At 41.4% G+C, this 19,835-nt stretch overlaps 2 protein-coding genes across 2 annotated transcripts; both read right to left on the minus strand.

The window, feature by feature from the left end:
- Positions 1 to 153: 153 nt before the first annotated feature.
- Positions 154 to 4,905, minus strand: LOC141639953 (uncharacterized; the record flags this gene model as incomplete). The annotated part of the gene is made up of 4 exons (XM_074448920.1): positions 3,625 to 4,905; positions 2,753 to 3,475; positions 1,194 to 2,591; positions 154 to 1,088 (listed from the first exon to the last, which is right to left on the minus strand). Coding segments are annotated over exons 1-4 (4,337 nt in total), but the record flags the coding sequence as incomplete, so codon positions are not given.
- Positions 4,906 to 9,346: 4,441 nt separating this feature from the next.
- On the minus strand, positions 9,347 to 11,225 carry LOC141639952 (uncharacterized). The gene is made up of 4 exons (XM_074448919.1): positions 10,805 to 11,225; positions 10,345 to 10,716; positions 9,606 to 10,099; positions 9,347 to 9,547 (listed from the first exon to the last, which is right to left on the minus strand). Exons 1-4 carry the CDS (start codon positions 11,223 to 11,225, stop codon positions 9,347 to 9,349), a joined length of 1,488 nt encoding a protein of 495 aa, XP_074305020.1.
- Positions 11,226 to 19,835: the final 8,610 nt, after the last annotated feature.

Here is a 19,835-nt window from a genome sequence, read left to right on the forward strand (position 1 = left end):
ATTATTACTATTATTATTTTTTTTTTGGTGGAAATGTAAGTAGTATTATAGCTCATCCCCTAAAAAGGGCAAAAATTGTCACCATTACAACCATTTCACATCTACCACATCGAACAGACTCATACTCAAAATTGCCTACAAAAAAATAATTACATGAGACCCCTATTTTGACACCACATCAGATCATGGTGTTTCATAGTTCCTTTGCTCACAGCCATCAACCTCATCTTAAACTCATTCTGAATCCATTTTAACAAAGTCCTTGGCTGAGGCACTATGCCTTCCAACCTGCAAAGATTCCGTGTCTGCCAAATATGATATTGCAGAGCCACCACCAGAGCACAGGTAGCCAACCTCACAAATCCAGACCATCCTCGTTGCTGTAGCACTTTATCAGCAGAAACCAGCTGCTTCCTCTGATCAGAAACTCCTAGCCAGGTATACAACTCCTTGTAGCACTTAGTCACATAAACACAATCTTGGAACAGATGTTTGTGACTCTCAGCAGCCATGCCACAAATGTAACAGGTAGTACTCTGATTCACACCCATTTTATGCAATCTATCAAGAGTAAGTAGCCTTTCATGCTTAATCAGCCACTGTATAAAGCAATGTCTCTGAATATTAAACCGATTCCAAGCACTCTTATGCCACTGAATTTTGGGTGTACTCTGAACTAACCAATCATATCCCTTAGCAATAGTATACTTATCCCCATCAGTCATCCACTTACCTTGATTATATGCTTCTTGGAACTTCTTTTTAACCTCCCAAATTTTCCTCCATGCCCAAGAGCTAGCAGCAGTAGGTTGATAGTTAAGCCAAGATCGACCTTTCATATAAATTTTATCTACCCATTGAATCCACAAATGATCCTTTTTCTTAGCTATCCACCAAACAAGCTTCCCAATTGCTGCTATGTTCCAAGTCTTCAAATCAACCAGACCTAGCCCCCCTTCATCTTTCCCCTTGCAAAGAACAGACCAAGCCACTAGAGGGGCTTTGGTGTAATTCTCACCTCCTTCCCACAGAAAATTCCTGCAAAGAGCCTGTATCCTCTCCATGACTCCAGCTGGGAGAACAAACAACTGGGACCAATAAGTGTGAATGGTAGAGAGAAACGAGCTTTCACTGTGGTCAATCTACCAAAGATAAGAGATCTTCTTTTTATTCCATCCTCTAATCCTATGGACCATTCTATCCACAAGAACATTACAATCAGTTTTTGTTAACCTCTTATGTGAAATTTTAACCCCCAAATACTTGAAAGGTAGGGAACCCTTCTTAAAACCAGTATGCTCCAGGATGGCTCCAATAGTATCATCATCAATACCATTCAAGATGATATCAGACTTCTCACTACTAATGGTCAAGCCAGAAGCATTAGAAAAACAATGAAAAACTTCCAGCATTATAGTCACTGATTTAATGTCCCCTTTGCAAAACAGTAGCAGGTCATCAGCAAACATCAAATGTGTGAGCTTGATGCCTCTACAAAGAGGATGGAATTTAAAACCAGGGAACCCTCTAGCCTCAGCCATTAACCTACTCAGATACTCCATACACACAGTAAACAGCAAAGGGGACAATGGATCCCCTTGTCTAAGCCCCCTTTGCCCAGCAAAGAAGCCATAGGTCTGGCCATTAAGCACAACAGAGAATGAAGTAGTTGTCACACACTGCATAATCCACTCAACAAACTTCAAAGGAAACTTCAAACTAACCATCATCTGCCTCACAAAGGTCCACTCAATTGTGTCATATGCTTTCCTCAAGTCCACTTTGAGCATACACCTTGGGGACACATTCCTCCTATTATACAATCTAACAAGATCTTGACTAATAAGGATATTACCCATTATACTCCTACCCTTAATGAAAGCAGATTGGGAAGGAGAAATGAGATATGGAAGCACCTGAGAAAGCCTATTGCAGAGAAGCTTAGAAATTACCTTGTAAACCACATTGCAACACGCTATGGGTCGAAATTCTTTAACAGTCACAGGATTATCAACTTTAGGTATCAACACCAAATTAGTGCAATTGAATTGTTTCAGCAACTTCCCACTGAAAAAGAAGTCCTTGACTGCCTTACACATATCCTCCTCAATGATAGCCCAGCTGGCTTTAAAAAAACAACTTGAGTACCCATCAGGACCAGGGCTCTTGTCATCAGGTATTGAGAAAACCACAGTTTTAATTTCAGCATTAGTAGGAATGGCACACAGCTTAGCCCAATCCTCACTATGAACTTTCTCCCCTTTCTCCACAATCTGAGTATAAACACTACTAGTGCTACCATTCTCCCCCAAGAGAGCTTTATAATAAGCCACAAAGGCTTGAAGAATATCTTCAGGATCAGTACAGCACTTACCCTCTTTATCCTCAATTCTCATTACTTTATTCTGAATATTTCTCTGCTGGATAATTCTATGAAACATAGCAGTATTATCATCTCCATCTTTAGCCCAATGAGCCTTTGATTTTTGCCTCAAATAATCCTCCCTTGCTTGTGCAAGCACCAAATAGCTCTCCCTTAACTGATACTCCACATCCATAAGAATTTTATTTCCAGTATCAGCTTGCAATTTCTTTTGACAATCCAGCAAGGCAAAGATAAGCAATATCGGCATTCCTCTCCACGTCGGAAAATAACTCGCTTGTTCAAATTCTTTAGCATTGGCTTAGCGACTTCAATTTCTTGGCTACCCCGAACATATAAGTCCCCCTGAATGTCACAATTCCAACCCACCTTGACCACTTCCTGAAAATCTGAGACCTTACTCCACATATTAAAGAACTTAAATGGCTTCCTTCTAGGAATACCGCGGACACACAATCCACAAGGCAAGGACAAGTGGTCAAAGTATCCTTCAGGAGCATAGTATGCATAGTAATCAGGCCATTTCCTCACCCATTCATTATTCACAAGAACCCTATCAATACGACTGTAGACCCTTGTCTCACTAGGCTGCTTATTAGTCCAAGTGAAGAATGCCCCAGTAGTTTTAATATCTTGTAATTCACAAGCAGCAACAACATCCTGAAATGGTTTCATCTCAGCATCTTTTACAATCTTCCCAATTCTTTCATTAGAGTACATAACATTGTTGAAGTCTCCCAGGACCACCCAAGGTTGAGTAATAGACCAAGCCATTAGATCATTCCAGAGAGGAACTCTTTCCTCAATCTTGTTATAACCATACACAAAGGTCACAAAGAAATGACACCCCTCAATAGTAGTAGCTTTGACATGAATATACTGAGCACTCTTCACTATTATATCAATCTTAAGATGACTATCCTTCCATAGAACCCAAATTCTACCTCCACTATGATAGTTATAATTAGTAGTAAACGACCACCCTTCACAGATATTTTTAGCTACTTTATTTAGAGACCTAGGTTTGACCCTAGTCTCAAGGAGTCCAAACAATGACACATTAGAATGATGCATATACCACTTAACATCCCTCTGTTTGTTATCACTGTTGAGACCCCTAATATTCCATACTCCAAACTTAACCATGAGGAGGAATAACCTCTCCCCCCCCCCCCTCCTTTATCAACCATTTCAGCATCTTTTATCAACTCATTAGTTATACTAGGTATAAATTCAGCTACCTGTCCTCCAGGCACCCTGGATTCATGTCTTGTAATTCTAGTGAGAATCCTAGCCGGTGTGTAAGATGACCTCTGCTGCACACAAGCTGGTGTAATGAGACCAGAGTTGGCAGCAGGAGAAGGCTTACTAGTCCCTGCCACAGATTGCTCAGTACCCCCACCAGTTCCTGGTAAATCAGGGAATTCCTTAGGATCAAGAACCCTAACAGGCTCTGGTTTCTTCCTCCAGACCTGCTTAGGGCCAGTCTGATTCTGCACAGGAGCACTCCTCCTTGGCACTCTCCCCCTACATTGAATGTCCCTGTGTCCAACACCTTTACATTTCAAACAGGTAATAGGCAACCAATCATACTCCACGAGAACAGTCACCTCTTGTCCATTTTCATCTTCAAAAACAATTTTATTTGGATAGCTTTTATCAACCTCAACTTCTACCATAACCTTAGCATAACCAAGCAATTTCTTATCAAGAGTAAGCTCATCAATTTTGAGAAACTTCCCAAGAAGACCAGCTAGTTTCTCCAAACATTGCTTCCCCCAAAACTTCAAATCCAAACCAACCAACTTAGCCCAAATTGGAACAGTTTTCACAGAGACCTTCGATATCCTAACATTGGGGTCCCAGGCTCTTAGAATGATTGGTTTCCCATCAAAGAGAAACATATCCTGTGCTAGAACAAGCTTATGATGCTCCAATTTTGCAAAACGAACAACAAACAAACCATTTGGCAGGAATGATATCTTAGTAATCTCATAATTTTGCCATATACGACGCAGATACCCCTCTAACACTTCCCAAGGCGGATTCGCCCCCATAACATAACCATAGACAGCCAAATTCCAGTAATCAATTTCAGCTTGAACATCCTCTACAGTTAGTTTGAGTGGCTTACCTTTCTCCAAACTTTCAGTAGTCTCTTCCTCCGAAATTGTCGCCAATTTACCATTCACATCCTTATTCTTCCTTGTTGAGACAACCTCAGTCCATCCGCTGGTGCCTGTAACATCCACATCCTCCGGTACCACATATCCCGCCGCAGCTAAAAGAGTCGCAACTTCCTGTCGTATCAGCGCAATTTCTGCTGTACGATTCTCAGTAGTACTCGCATTGCTATGTCCTTCAGATTCCTTAGATTTTGCATTAGAAACACTGTTATTATTATTTGATTTATTACTAGTTTGTGATTTACTAGATGATTGTATATTATTGTTATTGGAGTTACTAGTTTTTTGTTTATTCTGATTATGAGATGATTGAGAACCAGATTGCTCCTTCGCCATTGCTGAAAGACGCGTGAAACCCTAGAAAAGAGGAACAGATTTTCTCTCTCTAGCTTTCTCTTTCATCTTTCGTAGGACATATGAATCTCAATTTCATTATTACTATTATTATTATTATTATTATTATTATTATTATTATTATTATTATTATTATTATTATTATTATTATTATTATTATTTTGGTTCAGTTCAGCTCCAATCAACTTTAGTTTAGTTCAGCTCCATTCAGTTCAGTTCAACTCAGTTCATTTCAGCTCCATTCAGTTCAGTTCAGTTCTAAAAAGCCAAAAAAATAGGGCCTAACTAAGTTGTCATATTAGTGATTGCTCAACTCGATGTAATATGAAAGTGCCCTCTAAAGAGGATTTAGAACAAAAAGATTGAGTTGATTAAAGTGTAGTGGTCAAATTGGTCGGTCATGCAAACGTGACTGTTACTTAGAATGATCTGAGCTTACGTGGTTGAATAGATCAACCACATAGGCGTCGAAAAGCAAGAGCGCGGTCATAGAATGCAAAGGGAGAAGAGAAGGGCGGACACTCGCGTGAAAAATATGTGAGGCAGAGGCCTCTATTTATACTAATCACACGGAAGAATTATGTAAAAAGTAGGATTAGGAAAGAAATGCGGAGGAAATCTTGAAACCGGAGAAAAAGTAGCCTAGGAAGAGGCGCAGCAGGAACTGCGACCTTTCCAAGAGGCGCAGTACCTGCAGCGTTTTCTCTTGGGCAGTTTCCTCCTCATCAAGAAAGATTTCCGCGGTTGATTTTAGGAATTAGGGAAGATGTAGGCTTCCTTATTCCGCAAGGTAAATATTTTCGTGATAATAGATAAAATTTAGGAATACTACTCCGGAGAATTCCAGAATATTCCGACTCAGATTTAAAACGGTTTAGAAAATGGAAGCGGTTTTTGACCCGGACTCCAAATGAACTATAATTACTGTCAAAACGACTGTATCGGTGCATAGATGACGACCATGAGGTTGACTTTCATTGTTTGAGCAATCACGTGTCGCTAACTTACGAAATATCATAAATCGCTCCGCGTAATTAAACATGCGGCCCAATCATCACTGGGTGGTTGGCGGGGAGGTGCGTAAACGAGGTGGCTTCGAGGTCAATCGAAGATTACGACGATGGCTATGGCAACGCGAGGCGGCTCAAGGGGTGCGAGCCAAGGATCGTCGTCGGGAACATTTTAGAGTCGTCGAATATCGGGGAGGAGGCAATAGAGTTCGATGGCGGTTATAAAGTCACCACTTTAAGTATATTTGACCCGTCTTTCACATTACACGGTTATATCCGTGTATAGTGAGACTAATTATCAGACTAATTGACTTGAATAACTTAATATCCTACATTCATAAGTATAACTTGAGAGTCAAAAATTAGAATTCACTTAAATTACACAATCCGAATATAACTAGGATTTCAAATTAATCGGACATAACCGACCTCACCTGACATAATCCGGCCACATTTGATCGAAAACATAGGACACCTAAAGTTATCGCTCATACAGTGATACCCATCCCAACGAGTCTACGACCCTTCCACCAAATGTACTCAAATCTCACAAAACAAGGAAGGTGCAAATGTTCAATAGTACGAGTAAAGTTATATTCCAAGGTTGGTGTCAGAAAGAAGAGATAGCACATAGAATAGCCCTAGCTTGTCGGCGCACCAAAAGAACTACACATTCAGGGCACTTTTACAGTCTACTAATCTGCAAAGCTTACATATTAACTGCTCCTAATGCTCTACATAGCTCAGTCCTAGTACTGTAACCAACTAATGACCACTGTTGAGTGCGCTTTGACTACATTGCTTTTTCATAAATACAAGTATGGCCAAACACTTTGCAAAATGAGTCAATGACCTAAACATAAATTCTATCGTTCTCGGAGAACGGTACAATTACTCATGACTAAAACCTCCCCGATTTTTTTTTTTTTAATAATATCAGCTTTGACCATATTGGACTATGGAGAGATTTTAACCACGTGAGTGTGCTTTGACCACGTGTCGTATGGAGTGAACGTTCAGATTAACTGTGCCAGCAATACATTTTCGACATGCGAGCTAACAATGAATAAAAATGAGGAAGAAAAGCAAAAAAATCGACACACATTTTTTATGAAACTTGTTAGTGTAACACCAATATTAATTAATCCTAATCAACAATGAATATAATCCTAATCATTTGTGTTATAGTATAAAACCGATATAGGAATTTCAACCATCGAACGATTTTTGGTTGAGATAATTATTTGACAAGGTATCGAGATGCGATTGTAACTAAAAAGTCATGGTTTTGAATCCCACCCTGCTTAATTCTAAAATGGAATATTAAGATAATCCACCAATTATTGGGAGGCATGTAGTTACATCTACACTTCAAGCCCAAAGGTCATTCGTTTGAAAAGGCGTGTTAGAGTATAAAAGCGATCTTCTTACTCCAACTATTAACTTCAACTTTTGATTAAGATGATTTGTTGACAATTTGTTTACTTTTTATATTTTTTAAGATGAGTATTTTGGTTAAAGGTAAACAAATAATTCAAATGAAATGTTATATCTACAAATAACTGTGTTCATTTTTTTAAGGAATAATTGACGGGAATAATCCCACCTTTGAACCGTCCGCCATAAACAATCCCACCTTTCAATAATTCCAAAACAATCCCACCTTTTGGTCTTATCTTCCTTAAACAATCCCCAAATAAAACTAACTTATAATAGTAGGTATATGTAGGTAAAATAATTGGCACAACCAATTTCCTTTTAATTCTTTTTACTTTACCTACCATTTTCTCCTTCCTTTAAATCTTCTTTATACAAATTACAATCCTCATTAAATACGTTTTGAACTCCATGGTTTTTCCCCTAATTATCGTCGGAGCTCGAAACCCAAAATCACTTCCACCATGCTCGTGAATGTTACCACCCTTGACTTTGCCATAACCACCAATCAAGCAACTTGTATTCTAAAAGACGTATACCATACTTAATCTCATATTTCTTTCGGCATTCGATACCACCGAATTGTATTTATAAAATCTTTCAATTTTCATGAATACCACGTTGACAAAGCCGACAACACGATAAGCATCCTTGACGAGAAAGTCAGGGCCTTTACATCCGCAAAAAAAGGTAGAAGGGTATGTTGCAGTGGAATCAGGTGAGAGAGTTGTCAAGGTTCAAAGTAGTGGTATTTTTGTCGGAGGTGATGATGATGACTGAATGTGGGAGAATGTAATTTTTTTATTCCGTAGTAAATTAGGTAGGATAAGTGGCCTCAGTAACCTGTTGAACAGGTAACCGATTTTTGGGTGCATTTAAAGAAGATGGGTTGTAAAGGTGGGATTGTTTTGGAATTATTAAATGGTGAGATTGTTTTTGGTAGATGGCTCAAAGGTGGGATTATTCCCGTCAATTATTCCTTTTTTTAATACTTACGAAAATAGTACTTATAAAAGACCGCTATATCAAATTCAAATTACGACAAGTCAACCCATTGGCCTTTAGTTGAAGCAAATCACTAATATAAAATCTTAATTCCACATATACATTATTTCCATTCACAAATTCTTGTTTGTGACGGCACATATCCGTCACTCTTGAGTGACGGATACTTCCTCCATTCAACTCCACTCTACCTATTTGTATTTTGCACAAATATTAAGAAGGGTGGGGTTGGGTGGAAAATATTGTAAATAAATAATGAGATATAATGTAATTAAGTGGGGAATGAGTGGAAAAGGGTGGAGTTTGAGGTAGAAGTAGTGGGGTATGAGTGGCAAATATTGTAAATAAGTAATGGGGTATGAGGATAAAATGGTCATTTGACATTCTTTTTTAGGAAATAGGTAGAGTGGAGTTGAATGGATAGAAAAGGAAAGATGGTAGAGTGGAGTTGAATGGAGGAAGTACCATTTTACCTTACAAAGTATCCACTTTTTCTCTCTCTGCAACACTATTCATGTGGTCTCCTTTCTCCACTAACCCATTTTGTTACCATTTTAGCTCACAAAATATCCGCCACAAATGGTAACCCGTCACAAGGGAGACCAATTGATTTCCATTTTGTCAAAACATGTTATTTTGGGTGGTTTTTACGCTTGATAGATACTCATGTGGCATTCGAACTAGGTGAGGTGGTCCTCTGGGTCAGATGACCTCGTGAACGAGATCTTATTTATTTATTTATTTATTTATTTATTTATTTTTGTTTTTTTGACAATAATAAACTGATTATATTAAAGAAAACACAGCTAGTATACAAAGTTAGCCTGTTGCCAGGCGTACAGACCAGTAAGGATAAATTACAAACAAAGCACGGATTTCTCGGAAAGAATTCCGCACACTAATTGGGACTGGCAAAGAGGTTGCCAGAACTGCAGATAGTTTACAACAAGTTACTATGAAACAAACAGAACTCAGGCCCACAGAATGGGCATAGCGCATAGCACATAAAAGAGCTCTGGTGGAAGCGTCAAAAGACGAACTTGCGCGTACAACACTTGACTTGGAGTAGTCCAACTAGGTACTGAAGATGCAACAACTGAAACAATTTGTTCGTGGGACATGGCGTGTGGAAACAGAAAAAGAAACCGCACTCCGTTGAGGTAAAGATTTAGCTGTGACAACACATGGTGCAACAAAACCGTAAGTGGAGTGCAAATGTGTAGGGCGTACCTTGGATAATTGCACATGCGAGTGCAGTAGATCCTCAATGAGTCGACAGGTAGCTGCAGGGTCACCGTTGTAATTTCGAAAAATCACGGAGTTACGAGTAGTCCAAATGGCCTGGAGAGCACAGCAAAAGTAAAGCAAGAGCCACCTTTGATCAGGCACCAAAGATTGTTTGTGAAGATAAGACACAAAGTCTCCAATCCAAGATATAAAGGAAATAGATGGGTTAGCGATGGCGTTAATCCCAATGGCGGATGCTTTCCAGACATGCTGGGCAGTTTCACTTGAGCGAAATAAATTCTCTTCTGTTTCAGGGGAAGACCGACAAAGGTTACACATTGAGTCAACCGGCACATGTTTGGATATTAAATTATCACTTGTTGGCATAATATTATGAGCTAGACGCCATAACATAATCGAGATCTTTGGTGGAAACCCTTTTCGCCACACATGTTTCCAAGGAAAAGTATGGACAAATGATCGGACACAGCGGGCAGCTGAATATTCAGACCATAGGAGTGAATAACCTGATTGTACCGAATAAGAGCCATCCTCCGTATATTTCGAGAAAGAAAGTCATCAAAATTAAATTTGGTGGTTCCAAAGCGATAATTTCCTTTGCACAATTAGAGGAAAAGTACGAAAAACCATAGTAGGATTCAGTCCACCGGATTCAGCAAGAAATCGAGAGAGAGACGATGAAGGTTAGGCTCGGGCGGAGCGATACCAAATGGCTGCTTACCATTAATCCAACGACTTGACCAAAGGTCAAGTAACCGTCCATTACCAAGCTTCCAACAAATACCATTTTTAGCCGCAGAAACAGCCTTGCAAATGCCGGACCATATAAAAGATGGTTGAGAAACCCGAGCTTTTGCTAGAGGAATAGGCAAATCCCGGGCATACTTCGGGGCCATATATCTTGCCAATAGCGCGGTTGGCTGTGTGTGAATGCGCCAAAAATTCTTAAGAAGCAAAGCTTGGCTGAGTAGATAGGTGTTTTTGAAAGCAAGACCACCATATTCCTTTGGCGCTTGTAGTATACTTTTGGAAGTCCAGTGAATAGACTGCTTATTCCAATCATTTCGCCACCATAAAGCCACCAGCAAGGCATCTATACGGCACACACAGAGGAATAGGTACCGCGGAGAAGACATGATTCAAAGAAGCAAGCAAAATTGCCGAAATAATTATCAATTTACTTGGCTGGCTGAGATGGAGAGCAGACCAGGATGCAATGCGAGTAGTAAGAGTATCAATAAAAGGAAGAAAGAGCGCAGACCTTTTGCGAGGGATATCAATAGGAACTCCCAAATAGGTACCAAAAGTGGGCACATGAGACATCCTCAAAATCGAAGTCAAATGCTCTCTGAAATCCGCAGGTGTATTCGGGCTAAATTTGATATAGGACTTACTAAAATTAATCATCTGCCCCGAAGCCGCTTCAAAGTCCTTGAACATATCTCGTAAAGTCTCAAAGGACAAAGGTGTTGCCTTGCAACATAGAAAAGCATCATCCGCATAGATTAAGTGCGAAAGAGTTGGTGCATATCTTGAAATCTTAATGCCGGTTAAGGAACCAAATTTTTCAGCTCTGATCAGCTGGCGAGACAAAACTTCCATACACATAATAAATAGATAGGGAGACAACGGATCCCCTTGTCGAAGACCACAAAATGATCGGAAAGGTTCAGACGGTTCACCATTAATAAGCACTGTGGACAGCGGGGGGCCTACGGGGGCGCTTGGGAAACAAGCGTTTGCATTTGTGGAGTCGCCACCAATTTTTATGGGAAATTGGAAACCGTTCGAATACCTCGTGCCATGTGTGGACAGCGGGCCGCCCACGGGGGCGCTTGGGTTGGAAAAGAGAAACAAGCGTTTGCATTTTTGTATGGAGTCGCCACCAATTTTTATGGGAAATTGGAACCGTTCGAATACCTCGTGTCATGTCAAGACACAAAGTAAAGACATGAACACTAAGCAATCGTTACCCTTAGCATTCTATGTCTAGAATGACTCTCGTGGATGCCAATGAACACGGGTGCTCACAGAGATCTGGAGTAAGGGGTGAGGGTACGTATTAGGAAGCTCTTTTGATCGAACACCTAATCCCGCCCGCCTCGATAGCGGCCTCTACTAATGATTAGGGAAGTTATTCGTACGCGATATATCGTCGGCTATATGCATGCAATGCAACATCCAATAAATTAATCCTAACATGTGAGAATTTAACTAAGTCGGTAAACAATTAATTAGCATACAATTAATGTCAAAGTTGGATTTAATGTTCAATTACATGTGGAATCATACAAATGATAAAAGGAATACAATAAATACAAATTACAATAAAGAAAATTACATTAATTACAACGGAATAGGCGATTTATGTCGAAAATACCTTTAAAACGGATAATTTGAGAAAAAGGAATAAACAAGTAAAAGAAATAAATTAACGAACAGGAATTAGCGCGATATTACGGTTAATAGTTAGATATACGTATGCTAATAAAACTAGGTCAAGGCAAAACGGAGTTAGGACGAGAACTCGGCCAGAACACAGCGCAGCAGAGTCTGCGTCCTTTGGAATAGCGCGCCAGACGCCATTTGCGTCTGTTCCTTCCTTGGTCCGGCCGTGAAGCCGTAATTGCAAGCCGTTAATGTCAATTGGTGATTTTAATGATGGATTAAAATTATTTACTCGGATAAAAGTGATTAATAGGTTATTTACATGTGATTGAGTCGTGAAAACAGTAAAATATGAATAAGACGGAGTTAAGACGAATTAATGATAGATTAATTGCAGAAGTGAAAAATATTAACAAGCTAAACAAATTAATTGGATGAAACTAAACATGATGAATGAACTTATCAATGACGAATATGTGAATAAACAGATGAAAAATATATCAAAGACGAATTCCAGAAACCCAATATTGATGAATTGAATCTCTATAACCCGGAATTGAATTTAATGGCGAAAACCCGCAAATATTGGATTATTTGGGATTTAAGTCGGATTTGTGATGATTAAAACATATTAATGATGATGATTATAATATACATGTGAATTATATGCTATCGCGATGAAGAATCAACAAACAAACGAAACAAATAAAAGGATTTGACGAATAACAGAGGACGAACGAAGAAGAAAGGAAGGGAAGCTGGCGGCCTCACGAAGAGGCGCGGCAGAACTGCGCTCCTTCGAAGAGGCGCATCGATTCTTTGGAGAAGGGGACTTCTCCTGGTGTTTGTCGGCCGGACTCTGCGGAGGTATGAACCTTCCTTTAGACCAAAGTAAATTCCTTTCTTTATCAGATCACGAAAGATCGTTATTGATTATTTTGCTTTACAGGCGTGGGTGTACTCCTACTTCCCGGGCCTCGCGCCCAAGAGGACGGAGCCGCTGGAGAGGGCCTATCCCGTGGTGAGGGATTGGGTGATGTGCCGAACGAAGAGCAAGCGTTCTTCTCACAACGTCTACCGGCGGGATGTGAACGCTCTTCAGCTGGACAGCGTGAGTATCCCACCTATATTCACTCGTGCTTCTTATATTTGCTTTTAATTGATCGTAGGAATGATCCTTGCTTTATCTTGTCACAGTGGGTGCCCAGACCTTGGGCAGAGTACGCTGGAGCGCCTCCTTTCGTGGCTGAGGTCCTTCAGCCTAGGAGCTCGAGCCGACTGCTGTTGAGGACGTCGATGGGTCCTGTGTGGTACTTGGGCGAGCGCTTGGCTCGTCAGTGCTCGCGGGACGTATTGACGGTTCCCGTCGATCCTCCCAGGACGATGTTTAGGGAGCCTTCGAGGCCGAGAGGAGGCGGACTTGTTTGGTGCCGATGGTGACGCCCTTCTTCTTCCTGGCGAGGACTACTCGGCGTTCCTTTACGGGAGGTTGGCGTACTGGCCGGTAGTGGTGAGCATCTTTTATTTTTCCTCTTGATTTGATTTTGAGATTTATGATGAAAGATCATCGATTGATGAGAACCATTTGTCTTTGCAGGAGGTCGAGGCGGCGGGCATCGAGCCCCCAGAGTACCCCGAGACTCTCGAGTACAATGACGCGACCGGGAGGACGACGATCTCCGAGCTGCGTGACTTTGACGTAGCTGTGACGGATGCTGGCCTGGACGACTGGCAGCATCTGATTCGGAGGGTGAGCCTCTAATTTGGATAACCTTTGTGTAAGAACACATTTGATTGAGTTTGTTCAATTGTTGAGAATTTCTTTTTGGAAATGCAGGTTGCGCCGTCTCGGTTTGTGGCGTTGTGGAGGGTGGCCAACCGGCTGCGAGCTACTGCCGTCGAGGCACTTGTCGGCGGTCGAGGTCGTCAGGTATGAACCTTACGCCTATTTCATTTTTGATTTTTGATTTTCTGATTTTGCTTGAAACGATTGACATGAGCCAATTTATTGTTTGAGGTGACCGCGAGTGGAGCGAGAGTTGACCCGATCTCGAGAGGAGACAGCTCGCTTGTTGAGGGAGCTCGAGGTTCGGGACGCCGAGATCGCCGTTCTTGTGGCGAGAGTTGCAGAGTTGGAGGGCGCCCAGCAGTAGTTTTGTGTAGCTTTTGTCGTATTTTGCACATTTGTACATGTGGACATTAATTTTGAACATTTTTTGGACTTTGTTTGGGGCTTGAGCCCCCAGTTTGTACATTTCCTTTGTTTGGTATATATAAGATGGCCTGAGAGCCTTTGCTGCTGGGTTGTGTTGCTTGTATCTGCAGGTTAGTTGTGAACAGGTTTGGTAGATGACGGTTTACGCCGTCATCCGCCGAAATTTACATAGAAAACAAGCAAGGCATACATTTATATATATACGGCCTTAATTAGCGCAAAATGAGTGACTCAAAAGAATGCAAAAATGCAAAAATTTTGCCGAAAATGACCGGACGGTAGGGAGGGTTACCCCTAAAAAAAGAGAAAAAAGAAAATCTATAAGTTAGAAATGTAGAAATGAAATGAAGAAATAGAAATTAATATATACATTTTGAGATTCGTTAAAATAAATGAATTAAAATGCAAATTATTTCCTAAAATGACGAATTAAGATGAAAATTAATTCCTAAAAATGAAAATGAAGTTTATTTCCCAAAATGAAAATGTGCACGTGTGGTAAAATGGCGAAAATGTCGATGTCGTTTCGAAATGCATGCCCGCGAAGTTAGGAAACCTGAAACATGGTAATCTTCTCGTATTTTACCAAAATAATAACCCGTAGGAATAGGAAATTATTCGTCATGGAATTAGGAAAGATCCAACGCGGAAAATCACAGAAGTGAAGGCGAGGAAGAGGCGCAACATGAGTGCGTCCCTTTGAAGAGCGCGGCAGGGTGCTGCCTTTGTTCCCAAGGTGTCCTGTTCTGACGGATTTTTGGAAACAGAAATTAGTATAAATAGAAACGTCGATGGAGCTTTTATTCACACAAATCTTCCGTCTCTTCTTCGTCTATTTACATAACATTCTCAAAATAAATTTTTCATTATGAATACTTTGGAGATCCGCTTGAAGGAATGGACCAACGAATTTTCAAATATGGAGAAGCATGATATGGGCTCTTATAATTTTGGATCGTTGTTGAGTTTGAAACTCATCAAGGTTGTTAAACCGTTCCTGGATGCTTGCCTTGACTCTCGGGACCCGAACTACCACGTTTTTGCGTGTTCCCCGGAGGCGACATTTGCCCATTTCTGAAGAAATTGCCGCTATTGGTGGGTGGGACCCCGAACACTTGCCCGTCATTCCTTCTACTTCGCAAGGGTACAAGAGCAAATTTAGAGATTTGCTTGGATTGACTAGGCTTGAGGTGGACCGTCTAGTTACCTCAAAGGGTGTGAGAATGTTGGACTTCATAGATCGATTCATCAACAGGGCCGACCCCACCGTTTCCCATGTTGCTAGGCGGAGGGCATTTGGCTTTTGCTTGCTGCATGTGTATGTCTTCCAAGGGCATGTTGATGAAGACTTGAGAGGTGATCCCCGTCTTCTGGGCCTTGTTGAGCAGATGGAGCTGCGCAGGAGCCCAGCTTGCTTATGCTTAGGAGAGATTATTTTGGGTTTGGATAATAGGAAATCCAACTGCGATCTACCGTATTTGGGGAGTCCCGTCATTTTGCAGGTAAAAGACACCTTTTCTTTTTTTCGTTTTTTGTTTCGTTTTTTTTTTTTTTTTTTTTTTTTTTTTTTTTGATGTCTAATACCCGCTTTTGGTAGGTTTGGCTTATGGAACGACTCCGATTGATCGAGCCCCCAGTTCATGCGCTTTCCTATCATGCCCGCTCGATTGCGATGAGGACGAGGTTGTACATGGTGGACTTCACTCGGGTCTGTGATTATTGGAAGAACAAGCTGAAGAGCGATGATGGCCCGTTGATTAGGTGGGTCGTGCCGTGGTGGCACCTCAAGTCCGTCACTGGAGTGTCTTCTTTGGATCCCACTAGGTCCGTGCACATTCCTGGATTGGAGTTTATGGTGTGCATCTTCCCGGAAAGGCTGATGAGACAAGTTGGGTTGAAACAGACGATCCCGAGGCTTGATACCGTCCCGCAGACTGCTATGGCGCTTACTACAGAGAGCCGAAGAGAGTGGGCCACTAAATGGGCTCAAAGAAACATGTGGTTCTTGAATTTCTCCGCCAATGCTTTGTGGGTGTCGGATTCTTATCTGAGATGGAGAAAGGCTACTACTCCGGAAGAGCGCGAGAAATTGAGGAAGCGCGAGCCTGTTGATGACAAGGTGCGCGAGGTAGAGAAAGAGAAAGAGAAGCATCTGACAGAGGGAGAAGAAGAAGCCGGGTTTCAAGTTGTTCATCCTTCGAAGAAACCAAAGACTACTCCTGTCGCGGAAATGGTAATTGGCAAGAATGGAAAAGCTAGGCCTCGAGAAAGACCGTTGGTGATTAGGTCTGAAGTGGCGCAAGAGCGTCCGGCTCGAGGTCGTGACAAGAAATATGACAAGAACGACAAGGGCAAGGGGAAGATGGAGGAATAGCCCGAGTCTCTTTATTATTATTTGATTATTATTATTATTATTATTGTTGTAATACAAAGGTGGGGTTTTTAGAATCCTAGCCTATTCTATTTTTATTATGTAGCGTACTATTATTATTAGAAAATGAATGAAATAAAAAAGGTTAAATGGTTATGAAACCGTTCGTGATTTTCTATTTTATTATTCTTGTCGAATTTCAAATGCAATGCAAATGTCCTTCTATTTACATTTTAGATATAATGGGTTGAATCCCGTGAAGGATTGCCTACGTATTCACTTAAAAAGCGAAATCAAACCCTTGCGCGTAGTTCGAGTAAATGTAAAAGAATAATTGTTCTAAGCAAGAGCTTGTAATGAACTTAGAAAAGAAGCATGAGCTTTTGCTTACTCTGAAGGTGCGAATTTAGTTTATTTGATGATATGAGGATGACGAATTTGTCAAAATGCAAGAGCACAGTGACATTAGCTTATTTCAGCTTGGCCAGGGGCCGTTTATTTAGTGCCACAAGAGCGACATGTGGGGTTACGCGAGGCGCATTTTTGTTCCTATTCTAGGCATAGTACCGTTTGAAAACTCATTCCCGTCTAGGTCTGTGATTCTAACCGCACCCCCTGGGAGTATGGATTTGACTAGAAATGGTCCGGCCCAATTAGGTTTGAATTTTCCTCGTGGGTCAACAGGTAAGAGAGCTCTAACTGATTTAAGTACTAAGTCTCCTTCTTTGATGTTTCTTTGCCTAACCCTTTTGTTGAAAGCTCGTTTGATACGTGCTTGATATGTTTGGACATTATGCAAGGCGCGTAGCCTACGTTCATCCAGGAGGATGAGTTCTTCATATCTATCCCTCTTCCAATCGGCTTCCGGGATTTGACTTTCGAGTAAAATACGCAAGGATGGTATTTCTAGCTCGACCGGTGTACGTCTTCCTTCCATGCCGTAGGTCAAATAGAAAGGAGTAGCCCCAGTGGGTGTCCTGACAGATGTACGATACCCCCATAAAGCAAAGGGTATCTTGCTTGGCCAATCTCTATAGTTGTCAATCATTTTCTTGAGAATCGTGACAACATTCTTGTTTGCCGCCTCTACCGCGCCGTTAGTCTGTGGTCTATAGGGCGAAGAGTGGTGATGCTTAATCTTGTATTTGGCTAGCAATTGCTCGGTCTCAGCTTGGAAATGTGATCCGTTATCACTAATGATCTCATACGGGCAACCATATCGACAGATGATGTTGTTTTGTATAAACTTTGCCACATTTTTAGCTGTAAGACCGGTGTAGGAAGCGGTTCTACCCATTTGGTGAAATAGTCGATTGCTACTAGAATGAAATAGTGACCTCTGTTCGGCCGGGGTTATCTTCCGATTATGTCAATTCCCCATGCGAGAAAATGGCCAAGGGGATGTCATTGTATAGAGCAGTGAAGGAGGGACATGTTGTACATTCCCGAAGATTTGGCAATTGTGGCAATGTCTTACGTATTTGATGCAATCGGATTCCATTGTGGTCCAATAATATCCCAAACGTGTGATTTTCTTTGCCATCATGGGCCCACTCATGTGAGGACCGCATTCTCCGTCGTGGACTTCTTCCATCACCTTTCGTGCCTGTGAATGATCAAGGCAACGTAGGACTACACCAAGAGGTGTTCTTTTGTATAACTCCCCTTGCATGAGAACGTATTAGGAAGCCAGTAGGCGTATAGCACGTTGTCCCCTCTTGTGCATATCCGGTGGATATGTACCATTAAGCTTAAAATTCAGGATTGCTTGGAACCAGGGTTCCTGTGCGATTTCCTCTTCATTGGTGATTTGGTGGACATAAGCCGGCTCTGACCGTCGTTCGATGCACAAAGGAATTTCCATCATGTGATCTGGCATATTGATCAAAGATGCAAGTTTCGCAAGAGCGTCTGCAAATTGATTTTCTTCCCGAGGTAGGTGTAGGTAGGTTACGTGATCAAAGAATTGAGCGACTTGGTCTATTCTAGCCTGATAAGGTGCGAGGCTTTCGCTTCGGATTTTCCAAGATCCTGTAACTTGGTTGATGATCAGTGATGAATCCCCATATACTCGGAGGTTTTTGATGCCTAAGCTCATTGCCGCTTGTAGCCCAATGAGACAAGCTTCGTATTCTGCAGCATTGTTTGTCACCTCGAAGTCGAGTTTGACAGCAATTGGTGTATGCTCGCCTTCAGGAGAAATGAGTAACACTCCTATTCCGAATCCTCTTAAGTTCGATGCTCCATCAAAGTACAAGTCCCAGGAGTCTACATCAGTTTGGAGTATATCCTCGTCTGGAAATGACCAAGTATCTATTGTTTGTGCGTCATTGATAGGATTTTCTGCGAAGAATTCGGCGACGGCGCGACCTTTTATAACTTTCAGTGGTACGTATTTGAGGTCGAGTTCTGAGAGCATCAGGGTCCATCTTGTTAGACGTCCGTTGAGGACGGGTTTCTCGAAGTGGTATTTGACTGGATCCATTTTGGAGTATACTTTGACGGAGTAGCTAAGCATGTAATGGCGTAGCTTCTTCATTGCCCACACAAGAGCGAGGCATGTCTTTTCGAGTTGTGAGTATTTACACTCGTACTCAAAGAACTTCTTACTAAGATAGTAGATAGCTCTTTCTTCACTTCCTACGGTTTGAGCCAGCATGGCACCCATGGCTGTTTCGGTTACTGTGAGATATAAACCAAGAGGTTGATCTCGTTGTGGTGGCATGAGCACTGGTGGTTTAGCCAATATCTCTTTGATTCGGTCGAATGCCTTTTGACAATCATCATCCCACATGGTATGGTCTGTTTTCTTGAGTTTCTTGAAGATAGGCTCACAGATCATCGTAAGTTTCGATATGAATCGACTTATGTACTGCACCTTTCCCAGGAATCCTCTGACTTCTTTTTCTGTTTGAGGTTGTGGCATTTCGATCAGAGCTTTGATCTTGGAAGGATCTATTTCTATACCTCGTTGGCTAACGACGTATCCCAGGAGTTTGCCAGACGTTACCCCGAATGTGCATTTCTGAGGATTGAGCCTCATGTTGTACTTTCGTAGCCTTGCGAAGAACTTGCGAAGGTTCGCAATATGTTCCTCTCTTTCCTTGGATTTGACAATCATGTCATCTACGTATACCTCAACTTCTTTGTGCATCATGTCATGTAGGAGTGTAGTTGCGGTGCGTTGATATGTAGCTCCGGCGTTGATTAATCCAAACGGCATGACCGTATAACAATA

This window comes from Silene latifolia, unplaced genomic scaffold (genome assembly GCF_048544455.1).
Source record: "Silene latifolia isolate original U9 population unplaced genomic scaffold, ASM4854445v1 scaffold_632, whole genome shotgun sequence".
Lineage (NCBI taxonomy): Eukaryota > Viridiplantae > Streptophyta > Magnoliopsida > Caryophyllales > Caryophyllaceae > Silene > Silene latifolia.

Coding starts and splice junctions, on each gene's coding strand:
- LOC141639952 (XM_074448919.1), bottom strand. CDS start 11,225: ATGGAAGTTTTGTCTCGCCAGCTGATCAGAGCTGAAAAATTTGGTTCC. Junction 10,717..10,804: donor TCTCCATCTCAGCCAGCCAA/GTAAATTGATAA, acceptor TGTGCCGTATAG/ATGCCTTGCTGGTGGCTTTA. Junction 9,548..9,605: donor CGCATGTGCAATTATCCAAG/GTACGCCCTACA, acceptor GTGTTGTCACAG/CTAAATCTTTACCTCAACGG.